Source organism: Amborella trichopoda, chromosome 9 (assembly GCF_054954075.1).
Source record: "Amborella trichopoda isolate Santa Cruz 75 chromosome 9, AtrichopodaSantaCruz75HAP2 v2.0, whole genome shotgun sequence".
Taxonomy (NCBI): domain Eukaryota; kingdom Viridiplantae; phylum Streptophyta; class Magnoliopsida; order Amborellales; family Amborellaceae; genus Amborella; species Amborella trichopoda.
In genome coordinates, this window is record NC_142344.1 from 5,464,231 (window position 1) to 5,488,195 (window position 23,965).

The 23,965-nt window shown below is 33.8% G+C and overlaps 1 protein-coding gene and 1 long non-coding RNA gene across 9 annotated transcripts; one reads left to right on the forward strand and one right to left on the reverse strand.

Annotated features, from left to right (window-relative positions):
* Positions 1-7,856: 7,856 nt before the first annotated feature.
* LOC18445467 (MLO protein homolog 1-like) lies at positions 7,857-17,821 on the forward strand. Of its 5 annotated transcripts, XM_011629281.3 has the most exons (14): positions 7,857-8,093; positions 8,886-8,943; positions 9,461-9,693; positions 10,293-10,409; positions 10,859-10,919; positions 12,039-12,127; positions 13,808-13,882; positions 14,005-14,093; positions 14,216-14,265; positions 14,375-14,415; positions 15,112-15,285; positions 15,914-15,949; positions 16,077-16,205; positions 17,241-17,821. In XM_011629281.3, the coding sequence occupies exons 1-14, from the start codon at positions 7,971-7,973 to the stop codon at positions 17,718-17,720; spliced, it is 1,755 nt and encodes a 584-aa protein (XP_011627583.2). In that variant the 5' UTR covers positions 7,857-7,970; the 3' UTR covers positions 17,721-17,821. The 5 variants fall into 5 exon arrangements, 4 of the variants coding, with proteins under 4 accessions (XP_011627583.2, XP_088703457.1, XP_088703459.1 ...); XM_088847331.1 differs by lacking the exon at positions 10,293-10,409; XM_088847333.1 differs by lacking the exons at positions 7,857-8,093; positions 8,886-8,943; positions 10,293-10,409; positions 12,039-12,127 and having other exon boundaries at positions 9,604-9,693.
* Positions 17,329-23,738, reverse strand: LOC148780323 (uncharacterized). Of its 4 annotated transcripts, XR_016041112.1 has the most exons (5): positions 23,582-23,738; positions 20,468-20,569; positions 20,246-20,373; positions 18,820-19,117; positions 17,329-17,715 (listed from the first exon to the last, which is right to left on the reverse strand). It is a non-coding gene; the product is annotated as an uncharacterized LOC148780323 (long non-coding RNA). The 4 variants fall into 4 exon arrangements; XR_016041111.1 differs by lacking the exon at positions 20,468-20,569 and having other exon boundaries at positions 18,820-19,112; XR_016041113.1 differs by lacking the exon at positions 20,468-20,569 and having other exon boundaries at positions 18,841-19,117.
* Positions 23,739-23,965: the final 227 nt, after the last annotated feature.

Genomic DNA, 23,965 nt, shown 5'->3' on the forward strand with positions numbered 1-23,965 from the left:
AGTCGGTTAAGGACCATGCTCAGATTGATCATCAGAGTTACATAAGTCGAATTCTAGTAGAAAAAATAGTTCCTTAATGTTATGAATCTACAAATACATTAAGCAAAGGGAAAACCACCTTATCCCAAGGCATCCCAAATTGATTCCTCATTGGAACTAGATGCAGCTTTTCAAATTCATTTTATTTGTGAATCCAAAATGTATCCCCGCAATTAAAAAGGCATATCCATGAAATTCCACAATTCTTATATTTTTCATAAAATGACCAAAGTACATCATCTTTGATTTCTGCCCAGTTATTGACCATAATTGGACTAATTTACAATCAAAGTCCTCCCAATACCTTGTTACGATTACTAGTTGGTTGCTCAATAACTCTAAAAGCCTAGGTGAAAGTGTCAATAGTTATAGAAAGCAGATATTGAGTTTTCTATCTTGTATATTACAAGATATTAAGTTTTCTATATTGAGTTTTTTATTTTGTGGGATTACAATTGTAATGTTATTTGTTTTCTAAGGGGCCGTTTAAATCACTAAATTCATTATCGGCGGTGAAAGGTGAAAAATCTATTACGAGCTTGACAAATAATCTTTATAAATTTTTTGCATGTCTCTCTATCCTATCCCTGCTTAAAAAAATATTTCCCTTTTTTAAGTATATGTTGTACCTTATAATTATTTAAGGTAAGTAGAAAGTGAAAGTCGGGGATATGAAAAAAAGAATCTAAATTGATTTGAACAGGTGTACAATGACAATTGTCTACTTCAATTATAATAAAAAATTTCTACATCCCGCTATCCCAATTTGGGTTGTAGCCTTCATCTGACTCTCATATAAAAATAATTTTTTTTAATAATTGGCAAGTGAAAATAAATAGAAATCTAAATTGATTTGAACAGTTGTAGAACTTGATAAGGGACAATTTCCTACTTCAATCATAATATAAAAAATTTCTATATTGGTAATCGATGAGAAATTACATAACACAATCATAATAAAAAATTTCACACAGCATAATCCTCATATATATAGAGAGACATTTGAAAGACTTCTATAATAAATAAATAAAAATAAGGCTTATCACAATAAAATCATGTTATTCCAATCATATTATTCCAATGACTTATCATGTTGAAACCAAAGTCTAATGTTAGCCAAACATATCCATATTTTTATATTTGGATGGTAATGTATGTCTCATATTTCTTCTAGACATAACTAAACAATAGCAATGTTTTTTCCAAGTTGCATGTAAATACTAGACAATCTATTTGCAGGTAATGAATTATATAGTAATGTATTACGCCCGTAATATATTTGACAGACAATATATTTCCAGGCATCCAAACGGCCCCTGAAAGACGAGTTGTAATTCTATAAATCTCTGGTAAACCAGAGTATTCCCTATTAATGAGTTATTGGTTTATCCTCCGTAGATGTAAGGACCCTTGTCGAACCACGTATATGCCTTATTGATCTTTATCTTCTTCTCTCGTCATATTTCTCTTATTGTAAATTCTACATAGTATCAAAGCATGTCGATCTATTGCCGACCATAGATTGTTCCATTACCGGATTTCCCAATTTCAACAACGTTCATTATTTGCTGGTTGGTTGAGCACCCGCTAGAGAGAGAAAGTCGAAGACATCTTTCTCCCTATCTTTGTTTCAATGGTTGTTGCAAAACTTGAGCATATTGCATGATTTGGGCACGTTATATTTTTGTAATAGTTTTGTTGCAAGGCTTCCATCAAAGACTCCAGTAACTTTTGCAATCGTTCGTTGCCAAGCATTCTCATCTTTTTTTTGCAAACAGTGTGTTGCAAAGAGTTTTGCATCACCGACTAAAGAGGTACCTGCCATTTTGGGCTCCTTTAGAGTTTTGCATCACGGAATAAGTCATGTTGCAAGCATATTTGTTGCCGTAGCTTTAACTCTCTTTTTTTCTTGCATGCATAGATATGCCTTGTTGATCTTTCTCTTCGTTCTCTTGTCATATTTCTCTTAATGCAAATTCTAGAGAAAGTCTTCTTAACTTATATGTTCTGATGTTCCTAGTTCCTTGGGTCAAATACTTATTTAAAGCCTCATTAAATCAACTTAAATCCCAGGGCAATATCAAGAGATAGATGAACGTGAAATAGCTCTAAAGCAATATTACTAGAATCAAATCAACCATTGAAAAACTGAGGACTAGTCAGTCAAAGTAGGTCTGATCGCCAATCGAGTTGATTAACCCAAATTTTAAATAAATAAAAGAAAAATAGAAATAATAATTTAGAAAATAAAACATATTAAAAAACATTTTTGGCCGATCTTATGTAACTAGTTAAGCTGCTCAAGATTGGCTAAAATATTAGTTTTGACATATTTTTACTAAATTTGGTTTTCACCTTGGACAAAACCGACCAAGATGCGTATTAAACTGGCTGTTTGGCAAGTCTAATCGATTGTGATTAGTATACTCTAACACTCTCGGACAAATTTGCCAAAATTCTAATACATTATTATCAACTATATCATACCTAAAACCAAGAAGTACACATAATATGCCAGTGTAAAAGAACATTGTTCTAACTTGTTTGTCCCTCAAAGCCCTATTTGAAGGGTGAGGTTTTTATAAGGTGCCCACCTTGTACTATACAAGTAGGGAGGTCTAAATTTTGTTAGAAGTAGTTCCCGTATTAGAAACCTTCTAATAACTTGAAAATCTATGTTTAATCTTAACTATGAAATTGTAAATTTTAAAAATAGTACAGATGAGCGTATTTATAAGGGAAATGTTTCTATACTTCCCCTACTATATAGAATATATATTTCCCCGCAATCCAGTCGTTCAATTTAGATCAAGTGAGCCACTAACTGTTTGATCTAGATCAGGAGCCTCAATGTATTTTATTTTTAGTTTTTGTTTTAAAAACTGTATGAATATAAAACTTGGTATATGTCATCATCTCAATGGAGCACAATTTTGTTAAGTCAAAGATTCCACAAGCAGCTTGGAGTGGCTCTCAATGATTCGAGGTTGACAGTCTGGCTCCTATGTCAAAGCAATGCCCCAAGCTAGAGCCTCAAACTCTGACATTGTTAGATGTTGAACTCAAGGGGATTGCGAAAGCTACAACAAAACTGCATGTCTCATCTCTAATGATTCCCCTACAACCAACTACACTAGGATTCCAAAAGGAAGAACCTATCTATGTTTAGCATGAAATGGCTTATGGGAGGGAGAGACCAAGCAACCTGCATGGAAATGAGATTAAAACAGATGTTGCTTTCAAATGGATGGAAGACCCATCCCATCCCTTCTGCAAGATTACTGAGGTGGTTCATTCGAGGAAGAAGGGGCTCTCTGGATGTCTTCCTCCCTTCATGGATTGCATTGTGCTCGATCCACAAGCACCACAAGAAAAAAAATAGCTTCACAAGCCACATTTCACACCTCTCTCTCTCTTTCTCTACATGTGGCAGATGGGAGTGGTTTTCTATTTTCTTTTGGGAAAGGTTTATATGTTTCTCCTACAACATATAAGTTCTACCCTCCCCCTATCATCCAACAATCCAATTTTGATCGAGAGAGCTACTCATCATTTGATCTTAGATCCGACGTCTCAAAATATTTTATTTTTAGTTTTTTTTTATACAAATTGTATGAATATGAAATTTGGTATGTGCCATATTCTCATTAGGACGCACCTATAAAAATTTTAAAAATAATTTTTCGATAAAATATAATGACCAAAATACCCTTTGAATAATTCAAGGGTATTTTGGTCATTTTATTTTATTGAAAATATTTTTATTTTATTTTTTGCTAGTGCAAATTTAATAGAGGAATGAATGTCCAAAATTTGGTGTCAAAATAGTTTATAGAAAATAATTAAAAATAAAAGAATATACAGACGTGACATTGTGATTAGGGCAATCTTAACCCTCCATTCAAAATGAAAAGTTGGATAAGGGGGAGGATAGAACTTCCATGTTGTAGGGGAAGTATAGAAAGCTTGTCCTTTTCTTTTATTGAGCACATTATACACGTAGTTCCCCAAGCAAATAAGCTGTTTGAGAGTTTTTTTCTTAGATCTAAAATTATGGGATCTACTTTAGAATCCCAAATGATTAGTTTCAAATAAAATGTATTTTGAACACCAAAAATATGATTTGACAGCGGATTATCTTTGTTTCGATTCTAATTTTTGTTTTTAATTATTTTTTAAAGCTAGTGACGTTACATTAATTTAGGTCCCCACATCTTGGGGTCCTAAAACTAGGTGAGGTTTTATGTAAAGCCTCATCCTTATATTCTGGAAGTTCTAGAAGTAAGGAGCATCTCTAAATTTTTGCATGGAGATGTAGTTCCGATATCAGAAACCTTATGATGACTTCAAAATCTATTTTGGTCCTAGCTGTGAAATTTAAAATTCTAAGCATGATACATATCAAATAGATCTATAAAGAATTGAAATTTTGAAAGTAGATAAACCTGATAATTTGTTACAAAATGCAATATTTTTAGGACTTTGAAATTCCTTTTTTTCTTCATATCCACGTATCTCGAGATCAAGATGTTCAATTAGACGGTTTTCTAATCCAATAGTATAAGGAAGGTTGAACCTTATGTAAACTTTTTAACCTAATAATAATTTTAAATGAGGTTTAATATGAGGGAGCTACCAAATGATGGATTAGCAACAGTGGTGAATTTCAATTGTTATTTGGATGAGGAAGATATAAAAAGCGTCAAAGATGGATTTGATATAACACGTACCATTGTTTTGAATGGCTAAGCTTGTGTTAAAGGACGCAAGAGAAACTACCAAGCTGTCGAGTGTTAACTATATGATATGGGTTGTGAAAATGAAGGATTCCCAGCCCTTGCCAAATGCACTTCAATCCTTTAAATATCTAACATTTGTCAAATAACGAATGATAGCGAAACTAATGTCCTGATTCAACATAAGTTTTGGTATTAAAGAGAGATCCAAATTTTTTATCTATAGTTTGAAAGTTGAACTTTCGAACCGTTTAAAACTCAAAATTTTGATATATATAAATGATTAGAAAGTCCTACTTTCAAACCACCCAAACCATAAAGAATTGAAGTTTTTGGGCGATTTAAAAATCATACTTTCAAACCATCTTTAAGATACAAAAAAAAAGGAAAAGACCCAAACCATAAAGAATTGAAGGTTTTTGGGCGGTTTAAAAATCATACTTTCAAACCATCCATAAGAAACAAAAAAGGAAAAAGTTTTGGTGGGTCGAAAGTTGGACTTCAAGTCCCCCAAACACCTTTCTTTTTTTTTTTTGAAAGAGATGTTCAAAATTTGGCCCCACAAACCGCCAAAATGTTCATTGTGTTTTATTTTGTATTTTGAATGATTATAAAGTTATATTTTCAAACAGTCCAAAACTCAATTTTTTTTTGTATCTTTGCCATTTCAAAAGACCTTCGAATTGGCCATAACATACAAATAAAAAATAAAAATTTTTGGATTTCATTGTTATATATCTCAAAAAATGACCATTCTTTAGCATGGAAAGTTATTTTGGATCCATATATAAATATCCCTAATTTAAATATTTTATTCTTAATTATTATTATTTTGGGAATTTAAGACGGTATTATTCCATCAAACTACTACACATACACTTGGTTACCCAAAACGGGAATGTTTTTTAATTTGGGAAAGATTTTTATGCTTTCCCTACAGCATAGAAGTTTATCCTCCCTTTACCTAGCCTTCCATTCTGAGTGGAGGGCTAAGATTGCCTTAATCACAATGTCATGTCTTTACATTATTTTATTTTTAATTTTTTTCTATAAATTCTTTTGACACCAAAATTTGGACGTCCATTCCTCTATTAAACTCGCACTAGCCAAAAATATATTAAAAAAATTCAATAAAATAAAATAACCAAAATACCCTTAAAAGATTCAAGGGGCATTTTGGTCATTATAGATTATCAAAAAATTATTTTTAATATTTTTTATAGGTGCACCCCAATGAGAAGATGACATTTACCAAATTTCATATTCATACAATTTGTATAAAAAAAACTAAAAATACAATATTTTGAGACGTCGGATTTAAGATCAAACGGTGAATGGCTCTCTTGACCAAAAATTGGACGGCCGTACGGTAGGGAGAAGATAGATCTTCTATATTGTAACGAGACCATAAAAAGCTTGCCCTTTTAATTTTGCATACATCATGTTTAACAAGATATCTAATATTTAACCCTAATCCACGTCCATCCACAAAGAATAGCATAGGTTTTGGGGGTGTCACTTGTATTTAGTGGTTCCACGTGGCGCAACTACAGCAAACTATGAAACAACGTCCCTTGATTCATGTTTTGGAAGCATATGGTCTCCTTCCATGACCAAATAAACCCTTATTATAAATCAGTTAATAATTTAAAACTGATTGTCACTTTAGTCAATAGGTAAAATGACCAATAAAATAATAAAAAATAAAAAATTGACCAATAGAATATTAAAACTGATAGGAGTTTAGGAAAGCTTCGATTTACTCTAAGCATTCATCTAGAAGAAATTTAAACAAATAAGTTTTCCTGTATAAAGCCCTAAAAATGGTGGGTTTTTTTGGGTAGATTAAACATGGGTTTTTATTTTATTGTTTTACCTTTTATAAAAAAAATACTTGGCTTTATGTCCCCTTATTCATTAGCCGGCTTCGTTTCCCTTGCACTTGTGTCAAAAAATAAATGTACAATAAACAAAAGCATTAAAAAAAATAGAGAAATTCATCCAAAAATCTCATTTTATTACATGAATTTAAATATAGTATTTTAGATTTTAGATTTTATGTTTATGTCGCACTTTTTTTAAGTATATATTGTATTTTGATTTTAATTTTTACATATCAAATACAACCCAAATTTGAGGTATTCATACTTCTCACTATCCTGTGTCTTTAAGAAATATACAAGAAAAATAATATGAATGAAATAAAATAATCAAAATACATTTGAAACTTGTTGGGGTATTTTAGACATTTTGTTTTAGTAAATTCTTATTTTTTTTATAGGTGAGAAACGGGGAGAAGATTGGGTTTTCAAAATTTGAGTTTAATCTTATGTATAGAAAAATTAAGATTAAAAATAGAAAACCTGCTAAAGGAACAAAAAACAGAATTTTTCTTGTTGAACTACATAACAAAAGGCCTCTCTCTGTCCCCTTCCTGTGTTGTTTGCATAAGCATGGCAATAGGCCGGCAAAGAACCTTATACCACAATCTACCATCGTACTCTTTCAAACAGTTATTTAAAAGAGCACGTATGCTATGCTCCAAAAGAGGAGTACATTCTGCATCTACTCCATCAATCAAAAGAAAAAAATATATTGAATTTCAAGTTTTACAACAGTAGATCTCATTTTTCACAAGTTGGACGGTTTCTATTCAATCTTGACAAATTATTATTTCGCTAGTACATACGGAATTCAATTTGGAAATTTTTTTTCTTCTAAGGTTAAAATACAGGTTGAAGAGGTTACAACCCCTTTGAGGATTTTAGCCGTGGGAGTAAATAGAACGTATACTCCCGCGACAAGTATAAAATCTTTTTGGTTTTAAAATTGCTAGAAAAATAATAACGTTTTGTCCAGTTTGCTTGGGTTGTATCTATCCTCCAAGAACGTATTCCTACTTCAATATGCATATGACATAGGAAAGATATGAATAATAATTTTCAGAAATAAAAAGCCGTTTGGAAATATACAAGACAAGGACCACGAGACAAACAAGCCATGAGACAAATGCATGCAGCTTGTGGGGACCCAAACGCGTAGCATTTCATTTCTTTCTCCTTCAAAACCTCCACTCCTCTGCCAAACGTTCCTCCATTAACTCTTCACAGCAAGAGTTAAGGCTCTTTCCTTGAAGGCTTTAGCTTTCCGTGACCTCTTGCTCTTGGAACAAAGATTTTGTGTGTGTTTGTGGTGATGGCGGGGGCGCCGGGAGATCGATCCCTGAAGGAGACTCCGACTTGGGCAGTGGCTGCTGTTTGTGCTGTTTTTGTTATAATTTCAGTGCTTATCGAGCACGGAATTCACTCTCTTGCAAAGGTAAATTTTGAATTGATGCGCATAACAAATGTATTGGCTAATGTATACTCTTTCTGCCCACAATAACTGTGTGTTTGAAAGAGAGTGTATGGGTGAGAGAGAGGTACAATGATCCATCTGTTTATGTCCATTATCATAATGGAAGGAGTCGCTTTTTTTTTTTTGGGTTCTTTTTTCCTCCACGAGTAAGTACATTAAAGGAAAAAAGGTCTAGCAGAGAGGTCATGTTCGTGGAAATTCTGATGTGATATCTAGAGTTTCATTCTCATCGGGTCTTAAGTTAACATTCAAATAATAATAATTAAAATAATAAATACACTAAAGTACACACTAAGAACAGGCTTCATGTGAACAGAAGGTGATTAGACATGAAAGTATTTTCACACCAATTGGCTAAGGGAACCAATTGGTGTGAAAACACTCCAACAACTAATTACGTGAATGATTTTTTTCACATGGAAGTATTTTCACACCTATCAAACATGCCCTAAAAAAAAGCCAGGTTTTTCCTAATGTGTTAATGCACGAAATAAAAGACTTGAGCTGAAGGTTCATTTTTCCACACGTTTAATTTTTTTTCTCTTATTTATAAGAAAGGTGGGATGCGTTAGGGCGAAAATAAATAAAGAAACCATGGTTCTCTTCTATAAAATTTGTCATTGTATGGAGAAGATGAAGTGCACAATTCTAAATGGGAAAGTTTAGTGTGACTACAAAGAGGCTAATAATATTTTGGATGCGTGTGTTGATGATGCCTAATCTACTTTTATATCGTCTCGTCTCTTATTGCAGTGGTTCCAAAATCGCCAAAAGAAGGCCTTACTTGAAGCTCTCGAGAAAATAAAAGCCGGTAAAGTTTATTTTCAAATATTGGGATAAGTCTCAGATGATGATGATGATAATAATGAAATTAATTTAACGACATTTTTTATAACATGTCTAAGTTAATCCTGCATGAAACGCCTACTTTGGTGCTTTCAGTTTCCACAAAATATGTTTCCCCGTCAATATAAGTGATTAATACTTTTCACATTTGTGTTATACATTAAGGACATTAAGCCTATGTCCGATTTAGAAACCTAGACTTTTCTTTTAGAAAATTTCACTATATAACTAAATGTAAATTAAAATCCCATAACCCCCTTCTTTAAATGTTGTGCAAACTTACCGTGTCTTGAAGGCCAATTTTGACATGGTATTTGTGATACTTGTATCAATATCAGCCCCGACACTTCCCATCCACAATCAAACGAACTTCACTCTAATCAAAATTTGCTTTGTTTTTGAGTAAATCTTCTTCTTTTTTGTTTAATGCCCATGGAGTTTGGTTTTTGTTTCTGATGCTATCTTGGTATATGGATATGCAGAGTTGATGCTCTTGGGATTCATATCTTTTCTTCTGACCATTGGACAAAAGCCCATATCTATGATTTGTATTAATAAAAAAGCTGGAGACACAATGCTTCCCTGCAAGAAGGAAAAGTATGACTATGGATCATCGGAAGGTGGCAATCACAGAAAGCTTTTGTGGGCAGCTGAAGAGCTGCCATGGCGCCGGGTCTTGGCGGCTGGGACTGGAGATGAATATTGTACCAATCATGTAAAGAATACCTCTTAAATCCTCATACACACTAGGACTGAGAATTTAAGGTCCGGATCTGAAACCGGAAATTCGGATCCTATTTGGATTCGGGTATGGATCCATACCAAGATCTGGATCCAAAATCTAGATCCGAATAGTACTTCAGGTTAGATCTAGGTAAAGGTTGATCTGATTCGGATCCGATCGAGTGTTTTAAAATAATATATTATTTTATATAATTATGTCATATATATGTTATAATTTATATATTTATTTATATATGATTATTTTAATTTTTATAGTTATATTTTAATTTTATAATATACAAAATTGAAATGAATTTAGATCCAGATTCAGATCCAAATCCAAATATTTAGGATCCTATTGAATCCAAATCAGATCCAAATCCAATGCATACTTTTTGGATCCAAATACGGATCTAAGTGAATCCGTATCCAATCGAAAAAATTCTCCGCCCTAAGCTAGAGAGAGAGTGTTGGTGACTTTTGGGGTCCCCATCACTCAATTTTAATTGGAAGTATTTTCAATCTTTTAAAACTAAAATCTACCTAGAAGGCTGATGACTGATATGGTTTTTTTATTTTTTATTTTTGTAGGACAAAGTACCTTTAATTTCCCAATCTGGAGTGCATCAACTGCATATCTTCATTTTCGTGCTAGCCATTTTTCATGTCCTATATAGTGTGGTGACCATGGCTCTCGGGCGTGCAAAGGTATTTAATTTTTTATACATCTTTCAAAACCTAATTAATTCGATGGATTGTATGCTATTATACCATTTGCTTTTTGTAAAAAGAGGTCATGATCACTTATAGCCTAGATTTAAAATATGACATTTTGGGGTGTATCACAAAGTTTAAAATTGTTTTAAACTTTCAGCCTGATCACTTGTTTATATTTAGCAGTTTAATTTCAATCTGAGAGCTATTGTGACCTCCTTGTACAAATGATTTTATTGTATACCGTTTTTTAATGTGATACATTAGAAGAAGTGATTTATCTTTCACATGTCACCAATATAAGCTATATTTTATTTTTGAAAAGTATATGCTCGAAATAGGAAATATATCGTTTCGATTTTTTTTTTTCTCTTTTCTTTGTTATTTCTCCAGGGTTAGAAGGGTTGAATTCTTAATTTTGTAATTTCTTTTGAAATGATCAGATGAATAGGTGGAAGGTATGGGAGTCCGAGACGACGTCTTTAGAGTATGAGTTTTCACATGGTAATTGCTTATTCCTTTTCTTTTCATGTTCTCGATAACAGATCTAATAAATCTATTGGCTGAATTCTGTACAGGTTGTGGTCCCTAAAACAAGGGTTGATTTTCTTTTTCCTTACATTTTGGTTTATGTATAGATGGTTAATTAAGGTTAAGATCATTATTTATATAGGGGCTGATTTAGGCCAGATGTTACTGATAATAGGGCCTTCAAATATGAAAAAATATTGAGTGATTTATATACAGATCATAAATTTTGTTTTAAAATAAGAAATGCTCCATTTATAAAAAAAATGACAAAAAAGATCGGTCAATCTGCTTTTTTTTTTTTTTTTTCTCCAAAATTACCATTTCATCTGAGGATAGAATCCTCAATCTGAATTTTAATTTATTTATTTTTGAGTTTTTTCGTTAGATAAGAAGTGTCCCAAATTTTAGAGTAATGCCCTACTAACGAAAAAATTATAATAATAATAATAATAATAATAATAATAATAATAATAATAATAATTATTATTATTATTATTATTATTATTATTATTATTATTATTATTATTATTATTATTATTATTATTAAAATTCAGTTTGAGAAAGTCCTGAAGCTGAGGGGCAAATTTGAAAAAAAAAAATGTGGGCTGACCGATTCTTTGTAATTTCCAACTATAAATGGAGTATTTCGTTTTTTAAAAAGATTTTGAGGCCCATACATAAATTACTCAAGAATATTTGTCTAGATTCTACCATTTCATTATTTTAACGATGGGGTTAGCATGTGGCCAAGCCCGCACATGTAAAAATGGGGGCTTGGCAATAAATACATTTTTAATATATAATATGATCTTAATTTTTAGAAAATATATAATCTTTAAGGTTGGAGATCATGAAGAAATAAATAAATTCTAGAAACTAGAAATAATAATTGCATTAAAACAATATTTGGACAGTTAGTTATAATTGTTTTTAGATGGACCACATATTTGCATCCATCTTTCAAATGGATGCCTTATACCTATAAACCGCATATTGTACAAATGCGGTCCGGCCCGCATAAAACAATTGTTCCTATTTTAATGGCCGTATAAATATTTGTCTATTTCTTATATTGTGTTGGTCTGGCCGTAGATCCATCGAGGTTCAGGTTCACCCACCAGACATCCTTTGTTAGGCGGCACGCTACTGTCTCCAGTGGAAAACCGGGTCTCAAATGGATCGTAAGCCCTATTTCATTTCGCTTCGCTTTACCAATTTGAACACAAGTCTTTCGGTTTTCATAGAAAACTACAAAAGATTTTATTTGATAGAGTACAAATTCCCAAGCATTAACATGTCTCTCCAATCCAAATTATAGTTTTAGGAAAATCTAAATTAAAATCATCCCGCTATCTCATTTGGAGTGTTGTTTTTTAAATAACAGTCAAGGAGTGTTTTCTTAAAAAAAAAAATATTAGTTAAAGGAAAAAGTTTATATAAGGTTGCAATCTTAAATTGTAGAATGAAAGATGCACCTCAAATATCCATCGGAAAATGGTGTTTTAATGTTGAAAAACCCTCTAATTGATCATCTCGACATCGAGATTTATGAATATGAAAAAAACAAAGATTTTGAGTCCCATAAATAGTACATCTTGCAACACATTATCTAGACCGTCTATTTTCAAGATTTTCATATATTTATAGATCTACTTCATTTTAATCACTTTTAGAATTTAAAATTTTATAACTAGATATAAAAATAGATTTTCAAATAATCCTAAAAATGATTTATATCAAAATTACATTCTATAATAAAATTTGGAGGTGCACTTTAATTGGATGATTTAAGGTTGCAACCTTACGGAAACCAAACCAATAGTTAAATGAGGTATCTCCTCAAAGAGTACATCAAAAAGTTATCAAATTGTCTTAGGAGATTGAGAAGTAGGGTTATTTTGGTAATTTGGCAGTACATTAATTGCCTGATCGACAACAATAATATAGCTTATTGTTTGTGGTTATTAGCACGAAACAAGGTTTATAATAAAAAATGTTGAGCCACATGTTGTTAACCAAGTGTATCGATATTAGTAGATAATTCAACAAAGGGTATCACTTTCATCATCTGGCTCAGGACACTTGAGTTACTGAAATGCAACTTGCTTGTTCGGAATTCTCAATCTTAAGTTGGTCATTTTTACTAGGTGGTAGCTTATTAAATTAAAGAAAGATTTTGTAGGGAGCCCAAGGGGGAACAAGAGAAAATCGTCATTTGGTATTATTAATATTGTTAATAGCATATTCAAGTAAAAGAAGTGAGAAACCATGGGAGATGAGGGACTACAATTGGCAAATGGCGCCTCGGTGGCCCTGAAACACTAGGGCTAGGGCCAAAGAATGTGTCCCGAGGGCTAGGCTAGGGCAGAGCCACATCAATTCGAGGATAGGGCGGCAACATGCTGGCCCGGTGCAGTCTGTTCCGGTGCTTCTTTTTCCTTATCTTTTTCTTTTGTATACTTTTATTGTATTTGGCCCGCCCCTTACTAGACTAGGGTTGGGCCTGAGTCAAGGCCTATTCGGCCTGGTTCAGACCAAGCTTTAGCTGCCCTATATGGACTAGGGTCTAGACAGGCCCAACCTGACGAATTGCCACCCCTAGTACAATGCTACTTTAGCTTAAAATTAATGCAATTTGAAAGTAGAATATTTCAAGGGGCTACCATGAAATTAAAACGGAAATCAGATATTTCTATGAAATTCACGTTAAAATAAAAGTTAAAAAGTAATTGATCTAGTGTTAAATGGGATGATTTGACCATCTTACTTCTTTTCCATGGCTACAAAAATAGGCCACTCTAATTTTAGGGAATATTTTTTAGCCAATTCCCACGGAGACATTTTTCTCATTGAATATGCAGGTTTGCTTTTTCCGGCAATTTTTCCAATCAGTCACAAAAGTCGACTACTTAACTCTTCGTCATGGGTTTATCAAAGTAAGCATCCAATTCATAGCCGTTGCGCCATTTTTTTTTCTTTATTTTTTTTTTAACCTTGTCAAGCTTTATAAGGGGCTTGAGTAATTAGCCCTTTCTAGTAATAATAATTACTTTTGCAGGCCCATCTTGCTCCTAATAGCAAATTCAATTTCCACAAGTATTTGAAAAGATCACTCGAGGACGATTTCAAAGTGGTCGTTGGCATCAGGTTCCCCCTCTCTCTCTCTCTCTCTCTCTCTCTCTCTCTCTCTGTGCACATGTGCTAGAGGCCCGGACAAGTAGAGGCCCATCTTTGCTTATGGCTAACAAATGATAACACATTTTTGACAGCCCTCCGCTATGGGCTTTCGCTGTATTTTTCTTGCTCCTCAATGTGTACGGTAGGTCCTATATACCCACCCTTTCATCTTCCATTTCTCCTCTATTCCTCCATTTTTAGTTAGGTACTCTCTCTTATGACTCTAATCTCTCTCTTTTTCTCTCCTGTAGGATGGTACACGTTTTACTGGCTCTCATTCGTGCCACTTATTGTAAGCTCCCTAAACTTTAGGAAATACTTCTCGTATTTGCTTTGAGATTTTTAATTTGTATTTTAGATGTTGGTCATCTTCAGTGCAACTCATGGAAGCGCCCGAAATTTTAGTGGATATTTTGATTTGTGAACTTATGGTATGCTCCATATGATCATAATAACACCATGATCATGAACCATTCTCTCAGTGGATTGGAGATCATGGTGGGAGCTGTCTAACAAACAATTGTCACTAATGAACTTGTAAGGGAAAGGAGCTCGTGTCGTGGTGGTAGCAACCCCACACCCTAGTCATCATGTTGTGGTTTTCATTTTTACTGACACCACCTTAGTAATACTTTCAAAAAACTAACTTCTAAACTATTTGAAAAAACTGGCAGGGGCTGTCTTTCCTATTGAATTGCCCGAACAACCTACCCTTCCTCCAATACTGTTCAACCTCTTGATTTTTTTTTTATTTTATAGTTCAGTGGAGAAAGTATCACCTACTCGTGATAGAAATGGAACTCAAATATCTCACCTTATGGAGCCTGACACTCTGATCACCTGGCTCCTTATAACCAATGCATCCTAAACTCACTTGAACCCTACCCAAAACATATTATGATCGATATAGTAATATAACAACATGATCATATGGATTTATGACTTGTTCTTATCTAATGTTTGCACACGTGATCACATTTGGTTGTAGATACTTCTCCTGGTAGGAATGAAGATGGAAGTCATCATCATGGAGATGGCTCTTCAGATCGAAGAACGAAACGCTGTGGTGAAAGGAGCCCCAGTAGTAGAACCAAGCAATAAGCTCTTTTGGTTTGGGCGCCCTGAATGGATCCTTTTTTTGTTACATTTCACCTTGTTTGAGGTTTATTTCATTCTCCTAAACCAATCAAACCATCTCTCTCTCTCTCTCTCTCTCTCTCTCTCTCTCTCTCTCTCTCTCATATGTGTTAATCTTCTCTGTATAGTTTCGGGATGAATATTGGGTGGGGTCGACCCGACCAGGTCCATATCTAGACCAAAAGATTGGACCCGACGAGTCAGGGCTGGGTCCACTTGACCTTGATCCGACCAGGTTGGGTTCTTGGTCTGGCTCCAACTTAAATCTTGTTGGGTCAAGTCGAGTATGGGTCGAGGCTGACGCGACCCGACCCAACCTAAATATATTAATTCAAATTACATATAAATAATACTAATTATATATTATAAGATATACAAAAACTATTTTAGTATATCTTTTATTTATAGACTTAGACCCAAACCATGTCGGGTCGGTCTGGGTATAACTTAAACCTAGTCAAGTTGGGGTCGACTTGGACCCAACCTAACCCATTCTCAACCCTAGTATTGTTCCAATTTTATTGGCTCCAAAAAGATATAAAATCTTCTCTGTCTTGGATCTCTCACTCATGCTTAAGAAAATGCTTATTTAAGAATTAAAGTTAGTTTTGATTCTTACCCGATAAAACTAATTATCTTTACGAATTCTCCAGAACGCATTCCAAATGGCATTCTTCTTGTGGACTTGGGTAAGCACCAGATTACAACGTCTCTTTCATTGTTTACTTCTTCTATAAAATGATCGAATTTAAATTATAAGTTTCTGCTTTGTTAAACATTAAATCATCCATATTATTATGACTTGTGCTGATACAGTACGAGTTCGGGACATCATCTTGCTTGCACAATAACTTGGTGGGCGTTGTAGCACGGGTGATGATGGGAATGGCATTGCAGTTCCTTTGTAGCTATAGCACTTTCCCCCTTTATTCCTTGGTTACACAGGTATAACAAATCATTGATAGCAGTGGTTACAAAAATCGAAAATTGAAATCAGAATCAGAGCTAGGAAATGGTCCAATTCCTAGACTTGGGGATTCCCGAGTCAGATTGGAATCATTGAATTATGTTTAACAAAAAGTTCAAAAAAACAAAAAAACAAGAAATAAGTAAATAAAATTGGGAGACTCAGGTGATATTGGGATTTTATGGTCCAGAACCGCTAGCCTACTGAGCCGGTAAAATGGCGAGTTCACTATGCAGATTCTGAATCACTGCTTGACAATAATGTGATTATCAATATTAAGCTCTAATCACCCCTTTATGGACAAAGATTGTTAATACCAATCCTTATAATGTGATCAATAATGATTAGAGGCTCTTATCTAAGTTGTAAAAACTTAGACGCTTTGACTCGTCTAGTGGCTAAGTTTTAGAAAAGAAAAATTTGGAATGTGGATGTGTCTTTATGTAATTTTTCTAATAATTTGACTAACAAATTGCCTACTCGTAGCAGAGTCAGCTGAGATCCCATGAATAGCACCACATGAAAAAGGTTTTCAGCTTTTCATACAAAACATTGAAAACTCTCCGAGTTTCTCCAATGTTATTGGTTGACTTGGTAATCATTATTTTTTCTAATTTTATTATTTGGGACGGCCAGTCCAATCATCTTGGCGGTCATCAATCCACACCCTGAGATTTTGTTTTCATACATTCACTTCACACATCATTTTCTAAAAACTTCTTACACAATTTGCTGTCCAATTTACTTTTTTACTTGATGAATTCTTCAAAGCATAATGTTAGAATATTGAGAGCCACCCAGAGTCAGTTGTTTCGAATGAGTTTGGCTCCAAACTAGGCAAGTTGCTAATTCATATAACTCGGGCGAGTCTGTGTCAAACTTGCAAGGTTGCAATTCACTACACAGACCTATCACATCCTATTCTCATCCTTTTTATTTCATCTCAAATTTATTACTTTTATAGCTTTTGTACACCACTAAGGAAAGGCCCTATGTTTTGATTGTATATATAGATGGGATCCCACATGAAGAAGGCAATATTCGAAGAACAAACCGCGAAGGCTCTCAAGAAATGGCAAAAAGCAGCTAGAGCAAGGAAGAAACAGAGAGAGGCAGGGGTGGAGATGCCCTCAGGTTACATGAGTAGTGAAAACACACCAAGTCGAGGTTCTTCACCAATACACCTACTCCATAAATATAACAGAAGAGCTACTGATGTAGAGAGCATAACAGCTTCCCCAAATTCATATACATCAGACAATGACATATCCGATATTGAAAATTCACACTACGAACATATGATGCACAGCACAGAGCCAAGGGGATCAAGCAATGAGCACCCAATTCATGGCCAAACGAGGAGTAACTCAGAGCCAAGAGCATTGGACATGGAGCCTCCAACACTGGGACATTTGAGACACAACTCAGAGCCAAGGAGTTATGATCCCTCAGTCAAGGATGGAGATGGCGATTTCTCCTTTGTTCAGCCTTGAAACAAGAAAAAGAATGAATGAGAATCCTAAAGGAGGAAGGTAATAGATGTATACAATGAAATATTGATAAAAGTTGCTTGATATTGTTTAGACCAAAGGAATCATTGATTTATTAACTTGATTAATTTTTCAATCACTCCTCACATTAGTGTTACTTTCAAATCAAGACGAACAATTATTCATATTGATGAGGATCATCAGAAGTAAAACATATATGGAGAAGATACCAATTGTTTCAGCAATTGTTTCTTTTTTTAAAAATGACATTATTTAGCTATTAAGCCTAGATCGGACCACCCAGCCTAGCCGATCAAATTGCCAACTTGTGTTTTTTAAAGCAAAAAACCGAGCTTCATTGAAAAATATGCCGAGACTAATATGTGACATGTTTTGGCCAGACATTCCACTCATTTTGATTAGCAAATCAATTAAACCAAGTTAGGCGTTTTTTATAATATATGTTATATGTTAATTAATATTTTTTTCTTCTTTAATTTTTGAAAATCCGATATTTCAAAACAAATATAAGATGTACTATGCTTGTGGTAAAGATAATCTAATAATGAAAAACATTGACTATCAAACACACAAAAAGGCAAAGGAAAAGTCTAACTCTTTTGAATATTATCAACATGTATATTTATTACAACCAGAGGTAACTTGCATCGCAACTTAACTTGCACATCAAGATAAGATACAATAAGTAACTTGTTATACATGATATATATAAGATCTTCAACTATCTCTACACTCCCCCTCAAACTGAGGTTGGTTGAACAACATCAGTTTGTCAATGAGATAGTCATAACGAGTACAAGTCATTGCCTTGGTAAAAATATCTACAAGTTATTATTGTGACGTAATATGTGGGAGTGTAACTTCTCCAGCCATGAATTTTTCACGAATGAAATGACAATAAACTTCTATATAATTTGTGCGGTCATGGAAAACTGGATTTGACGAATGAAATGAGAATCAACTTCTATATAATTTGTGCGGTCATGGAATACTGGATTTGATGCAATGCATATAGCGCTCATATTATCAACATACAATGGTGTAGGAGTTCAATGAAAAATATTGAGATCATGTAAAATACCACTCAACCAAGTGATTTTACCGCAAGCTGAGGACATTGCTCGGTATTTGGCTTCTATATAAGATTTCGACATAGTTTGTTGTTTTTTTACATTTTCATGATATAAGAGAATCTCCAAAAAATATACACCACCCAGTGGTCGAGCACCGAGTATCTGAGCAGCATGCCCAATCCGCATCAGCATAGGCTCGTAATTGGAGAGAATAGTTAGAGGAGAAAAATAGGTCTCTATGGCATGTAACCCGCCGATAACAAATGATATGATGGGGATCTGTAACAAATTGGCTGACGACCTGTACTGCATGAGATATATCAAGACGAGTCATAGTAAGATAAAGTAGACTGCCAACAGGAATAAAGTAAACTGCCAACCAGTAAGATAAAGTAGACTGCCAACCAGTTGTCTATAAAAAATGGGATATGGAAGTTTGTTCCCAGCATCTTTTTTGGTTAACTACATATCAATTGGGGGAATAATGAATCTTTAGGCCAAGAAAGTAAGTCAACGGACCCAATTCTTTCATTTTGAATGAGTAACTGAGAAACTCTTTCAAGTGATGTATATTATTAAGGTTGTCTCCTGTGATGAGAATATCATTAACATATAAGAGAAGGATTGTTATTCTTGAAGAACAATGGTAGGTAATTAGTAGATAGTCATGAGCGCTTTGTTTTAATCCAACATTCAAACCTACCCGTCGAAACCTTTCAAACCAAACTCTTTGAGTTTGTTTTAAACCATACAAGAATTTTTCTCAAATGACATATCATAGACTTATCATAGTAATACCCAGAAGGAGGTCGTATATATACTATCTCTTTCAAATATCCATGAAGAAATATATTTTTTACATCCATCTGAGATATAGTTCACTGACGAACAGCTGTGAGGGTAATTACAGTGCACACAGTGGTCATTTTAGCAACATGAGCAAATGTTTCATCATAATATATGTCATACTCTTGTTTGTAACCGTGAGCAACTAGTCGTACTTTATATCGCTCAATCCCTCCATCAGATTTAAGCTTCACAAAAAAGACTCATTTACTTCTAATAATCAATGTGTGAGGAGGGCACAGTACAAGATCCCAAGTGTCATTTTCCAACAAAGCCTTTATTTCTGCATCCATGACCTCTTTCCAACATAACATAGTCAAGGCTTGCTGATAGGTGGAAGGGATATCAATTGAATCTAAAGGGAAAAATAATGATCTAGGAAGTCAACAAAGATCTAGGTGTTTGGAAGAAATCTTAATAGTACCAAGAGAAGTAAAAAAGCTCTAGGTTATAGTGAAAAGTCAAAATCATCAAGGGAAAAGCCTTATCAATCAGGTGAATGAGTTACACGTGAAGAATGTCGTAAATGGGTAGAGTTATCAACAGAAATAAGATTAGGAGAAAAGATGGAGGGATATAATCACTTACAAGTCGTGTAGAGGTTAGACATTACTCTGCATGGTGAGATGGAATATGTGTGGATTGGTTTTGTTGGCCTTGCTATTGTTGCACCAAAAGTTGTGATGATTTATCAGTGGTACTAGCATATGAGAAATCTGAAAATAAATGAGCAAAAAACCATATTGATTTAGCAATTGAAGAATAATAAAAGAGGCTTTCCAGAAAGATGACATTATGAGAAATACGTACATGACAAACTGTTGGATCATAACATATAAATCCTTTTTAGTGAGAACAGTAACCCACATAAACACAAGTGGCTGCTTGAACAGAAAATTTTGTTCTTTCATGCTGAGGAAGATGAACAAAATAGACGCATCCAAAAATATGTAAGAGATAATACTCAGGATGAACATAAAATAATGAATAATATGGAGATTCTTTATCCAAAACCGAGGACAGGAAACGATTTACAGTTGTTGATGCAACTTCAACTAAAATATTACAAGGAATATGAGAGTCATGCATAAGGGTTCTAACAATTTCTAGGATAGAGCGGTTTTTCCTTTCAACTATGTTATTCTGTTGTGGAGTACAATGACACGTTTTTTTGTGATTGAATACTTTGAGTTTTCAAATATTCTTAAAAATCATGTGATAAGTATTCCCCCTCGGAGTCCAACCATAAGATTTTTACTTTTATACCAAACTGAGTTGCAACCATGGATAAAAACGTTTTAGAATGGGAGAACATTTTGGATTTATAGCGCATAAAATATATCCAGGTATAACACATATAATCATCAATGAACAAAACAAAATACTCATATCTCATTCTGGATAAAATTGGAGCATGACCCTATACATAATTATGAATAAGATAAAAATATACAGTTGCTTTATCTACTAGAGCAGGAAAAGACAAATTGATGTTTTTATTCAAAGAACAACTAATACAATATTTATTGATAGAATTTAAAGCAAGTGTTTTATTAGGCAATAAACTAGAACGAAACAAAGTATCTAATTTATTTGTATTCGGATGACCAAGTCTCCGATGCCACACATGCTATTGTTTATTAGAAAAAGGAAAGTCAGAATCCGATGGAGAAAAGAAAAAAGCATCACGGTTTGGTTTTTTAAACTTTAAGGCAAACAAACAACCAATTCTATGCTCTTTCCTTTTCACTGTCACAGTACGTAGGTCCTGTATTACACAACTATCACAAGAAAATTGAACATTTTAACCATCATCGACAAATTCACCCACAAATATTAGATTAACAGTTAATTTAGGAACCAAAAGAACATTAGGTAAATGAAAATGTGTAGGGGTGACACGAAATGACAAATTATCAGTACCACTAATATTCAGTTTCTCTCAATTAGTAGTGAGAATCTGACTATTACATTAGTATGGTTTAGTAGATGTTAGACTCCGGTATACTCTAGTGATATGATTAGAGGCACCCGAGTCAATAAACCAAAGGGGATTCACTCTAAGGGTTAGGTGAGATTTTGTGTCAGACAAGCTCATGGCGGAGAAAGCAAAAGAGATAGCCATAAACACAGAGTTTTGTACCAACTGTCAAATATCGTTTGACATAGCTAATGTCTGGGACACTGTTGTATTTGGGTCATGAATAGTACTTGGTGGAGGAGTCTCCACCATTAGTCCCTTGGATGCATCATTAGTAGCTTGGTGTGCCCTGTAAAAAGGTTTTTGTGTATCTAATGTCCGGTTGCCTCGTTGAGAAATATCTCGTCATTCTGTGATAATATGCCTAGGACGTTTACAATAATTACAAAATAAAATTCTTCTTGCAATGGGATGTTATATGACCATACTTTTTACATTCATAACATTGCAGCGAAGATGAGCCATTTTGTGATGGTTTTCTTCTAGCCCGTTGAGCCACAGGACAGGCTAAAATATCCTTCTTTCCCTCAATGATGGCATGTGTTGTAATTCTTGTCTCCTCACGAAGTAATTCACCCAGGATGACATCCATAGTGGCTAATATTTCGCAATTCAAAATATTGACTCGGATGATATCATATTCTAGCCACAATTTCATTAGAAATTGCATTACCTTCTTGTTATCATTTATTTTCTTTAAGCTTTTAATGCAACATGCACTGGTGACAGCCTTCAAGTTTACAGATTCATATTTTGTCCACAAGTTCATAAAACTAGTATAATATTCATGGATGTTTTTCTCCCCCTGTCTATAAGTAACCATATCATACTCAATTTGGAAGCGTCTTGCAAGATTTGATTGCTGATAAACATTTTTCAAATATTCCCACATTTTTTTCGTAGTGCGGAAGCCTCTCATTGGCTTTCCAATGTCCAAATCCACAGAGCTAAGGACCCATGAGACAATTTTAATATTGTTGGGTATCTTTAATGTTATGTGTATCAGGTTCTGGTTCAGTTCCATCAACATACTCCCACAAACTTTTTTCTTCAACAAAAAATTGAAAATGGAAGCGCCAATCTGGATAGTTTTTCTATCAAGTTTTGTGGCTAATACATCTCCTTTTTCAGAAGCCATGTGCAAATAGTGCGAGCACTTACAATTTTAATCAAAAGACTTAGTCCAATATCAAAAAAAGACTTGATAAGTATCGGTTGATTATTATTATTATTATTATTATTATTATTATTAGTCGGCTCAATGAGCTTAATTCAAAAATATCTCTGTCTAATTTCTCTCTCTAAATGTTGACATGGGTATCGAAACAACCTTCAATATGTAAAAATATTAATACCCAATTGAAAGCTTGGACCAAGCAATAGAACAAAGGAAAAGCAACTTACAATAAGAAATATATATGAATTTGTGATGGTGAACAAATAATAGCAGCGAATGTAAGCAATTTGAGAACCCAAAACCAAATTAGAGAAACCCAAACACCAATTACACTAATCACCCAATCCCAATACTTGACCGAATTAGAGAACCCCAAACACCAACTACACCAATCACTCAATCCCAATACTTGAAACCGTCTAACCTAACCCTTAAAATCAAACTCTCCCACTTACTTCAATTCACAATCTTGCCTATCAATTATGATGGTGGGAAATAATCCAATACCTTATCACAAAAAAAAACAATACAAACTCTAATACCCAAATCTCCAACACTCTAATTTTAATCTGCGTACTCAATTAAAGTGCCTGATGCGTTTTTGATCAATCACTCACTGTGGGATCGATTAAATCCCAAGAAACACAATAGCTGAATACATAAACGAACCATTGCTTGTTGAGAACAGTCGAAATATGAAATTCTCAATATCGATCTGAAATTCTCAATAAATATCCTAAAATTCTAGAGAGAGAGATTATGGAACCTGATTTTCTTTGTAGTCAATTATTCGATATAAGAGAAACCCCGATCTAAAGATGCACGAAATCTTTTTCGACAGAAATTACCTCGACCGAAAAAATAGAGCTAATAAGACAACACATTGCTGTGATACCATGTCAAATATACAAAAAGGCAGAAGAAAAATTGAATTTTTTTTACTATTATCAATATGTATATATAATACAACCAGAAGTAACTTGCATCGCAAGTTAACTTGCACAACAAGATAAGTTATAATAAGTAACTTGCTATGCATGATATATATAAAATAAATACAAGATCTTCAACTATCTCTACATTGACAACCTAATCATTCACTATTTGTATAGCCATCTCAAGAGTGAAAATTTAAACCAATGTTTTGAAA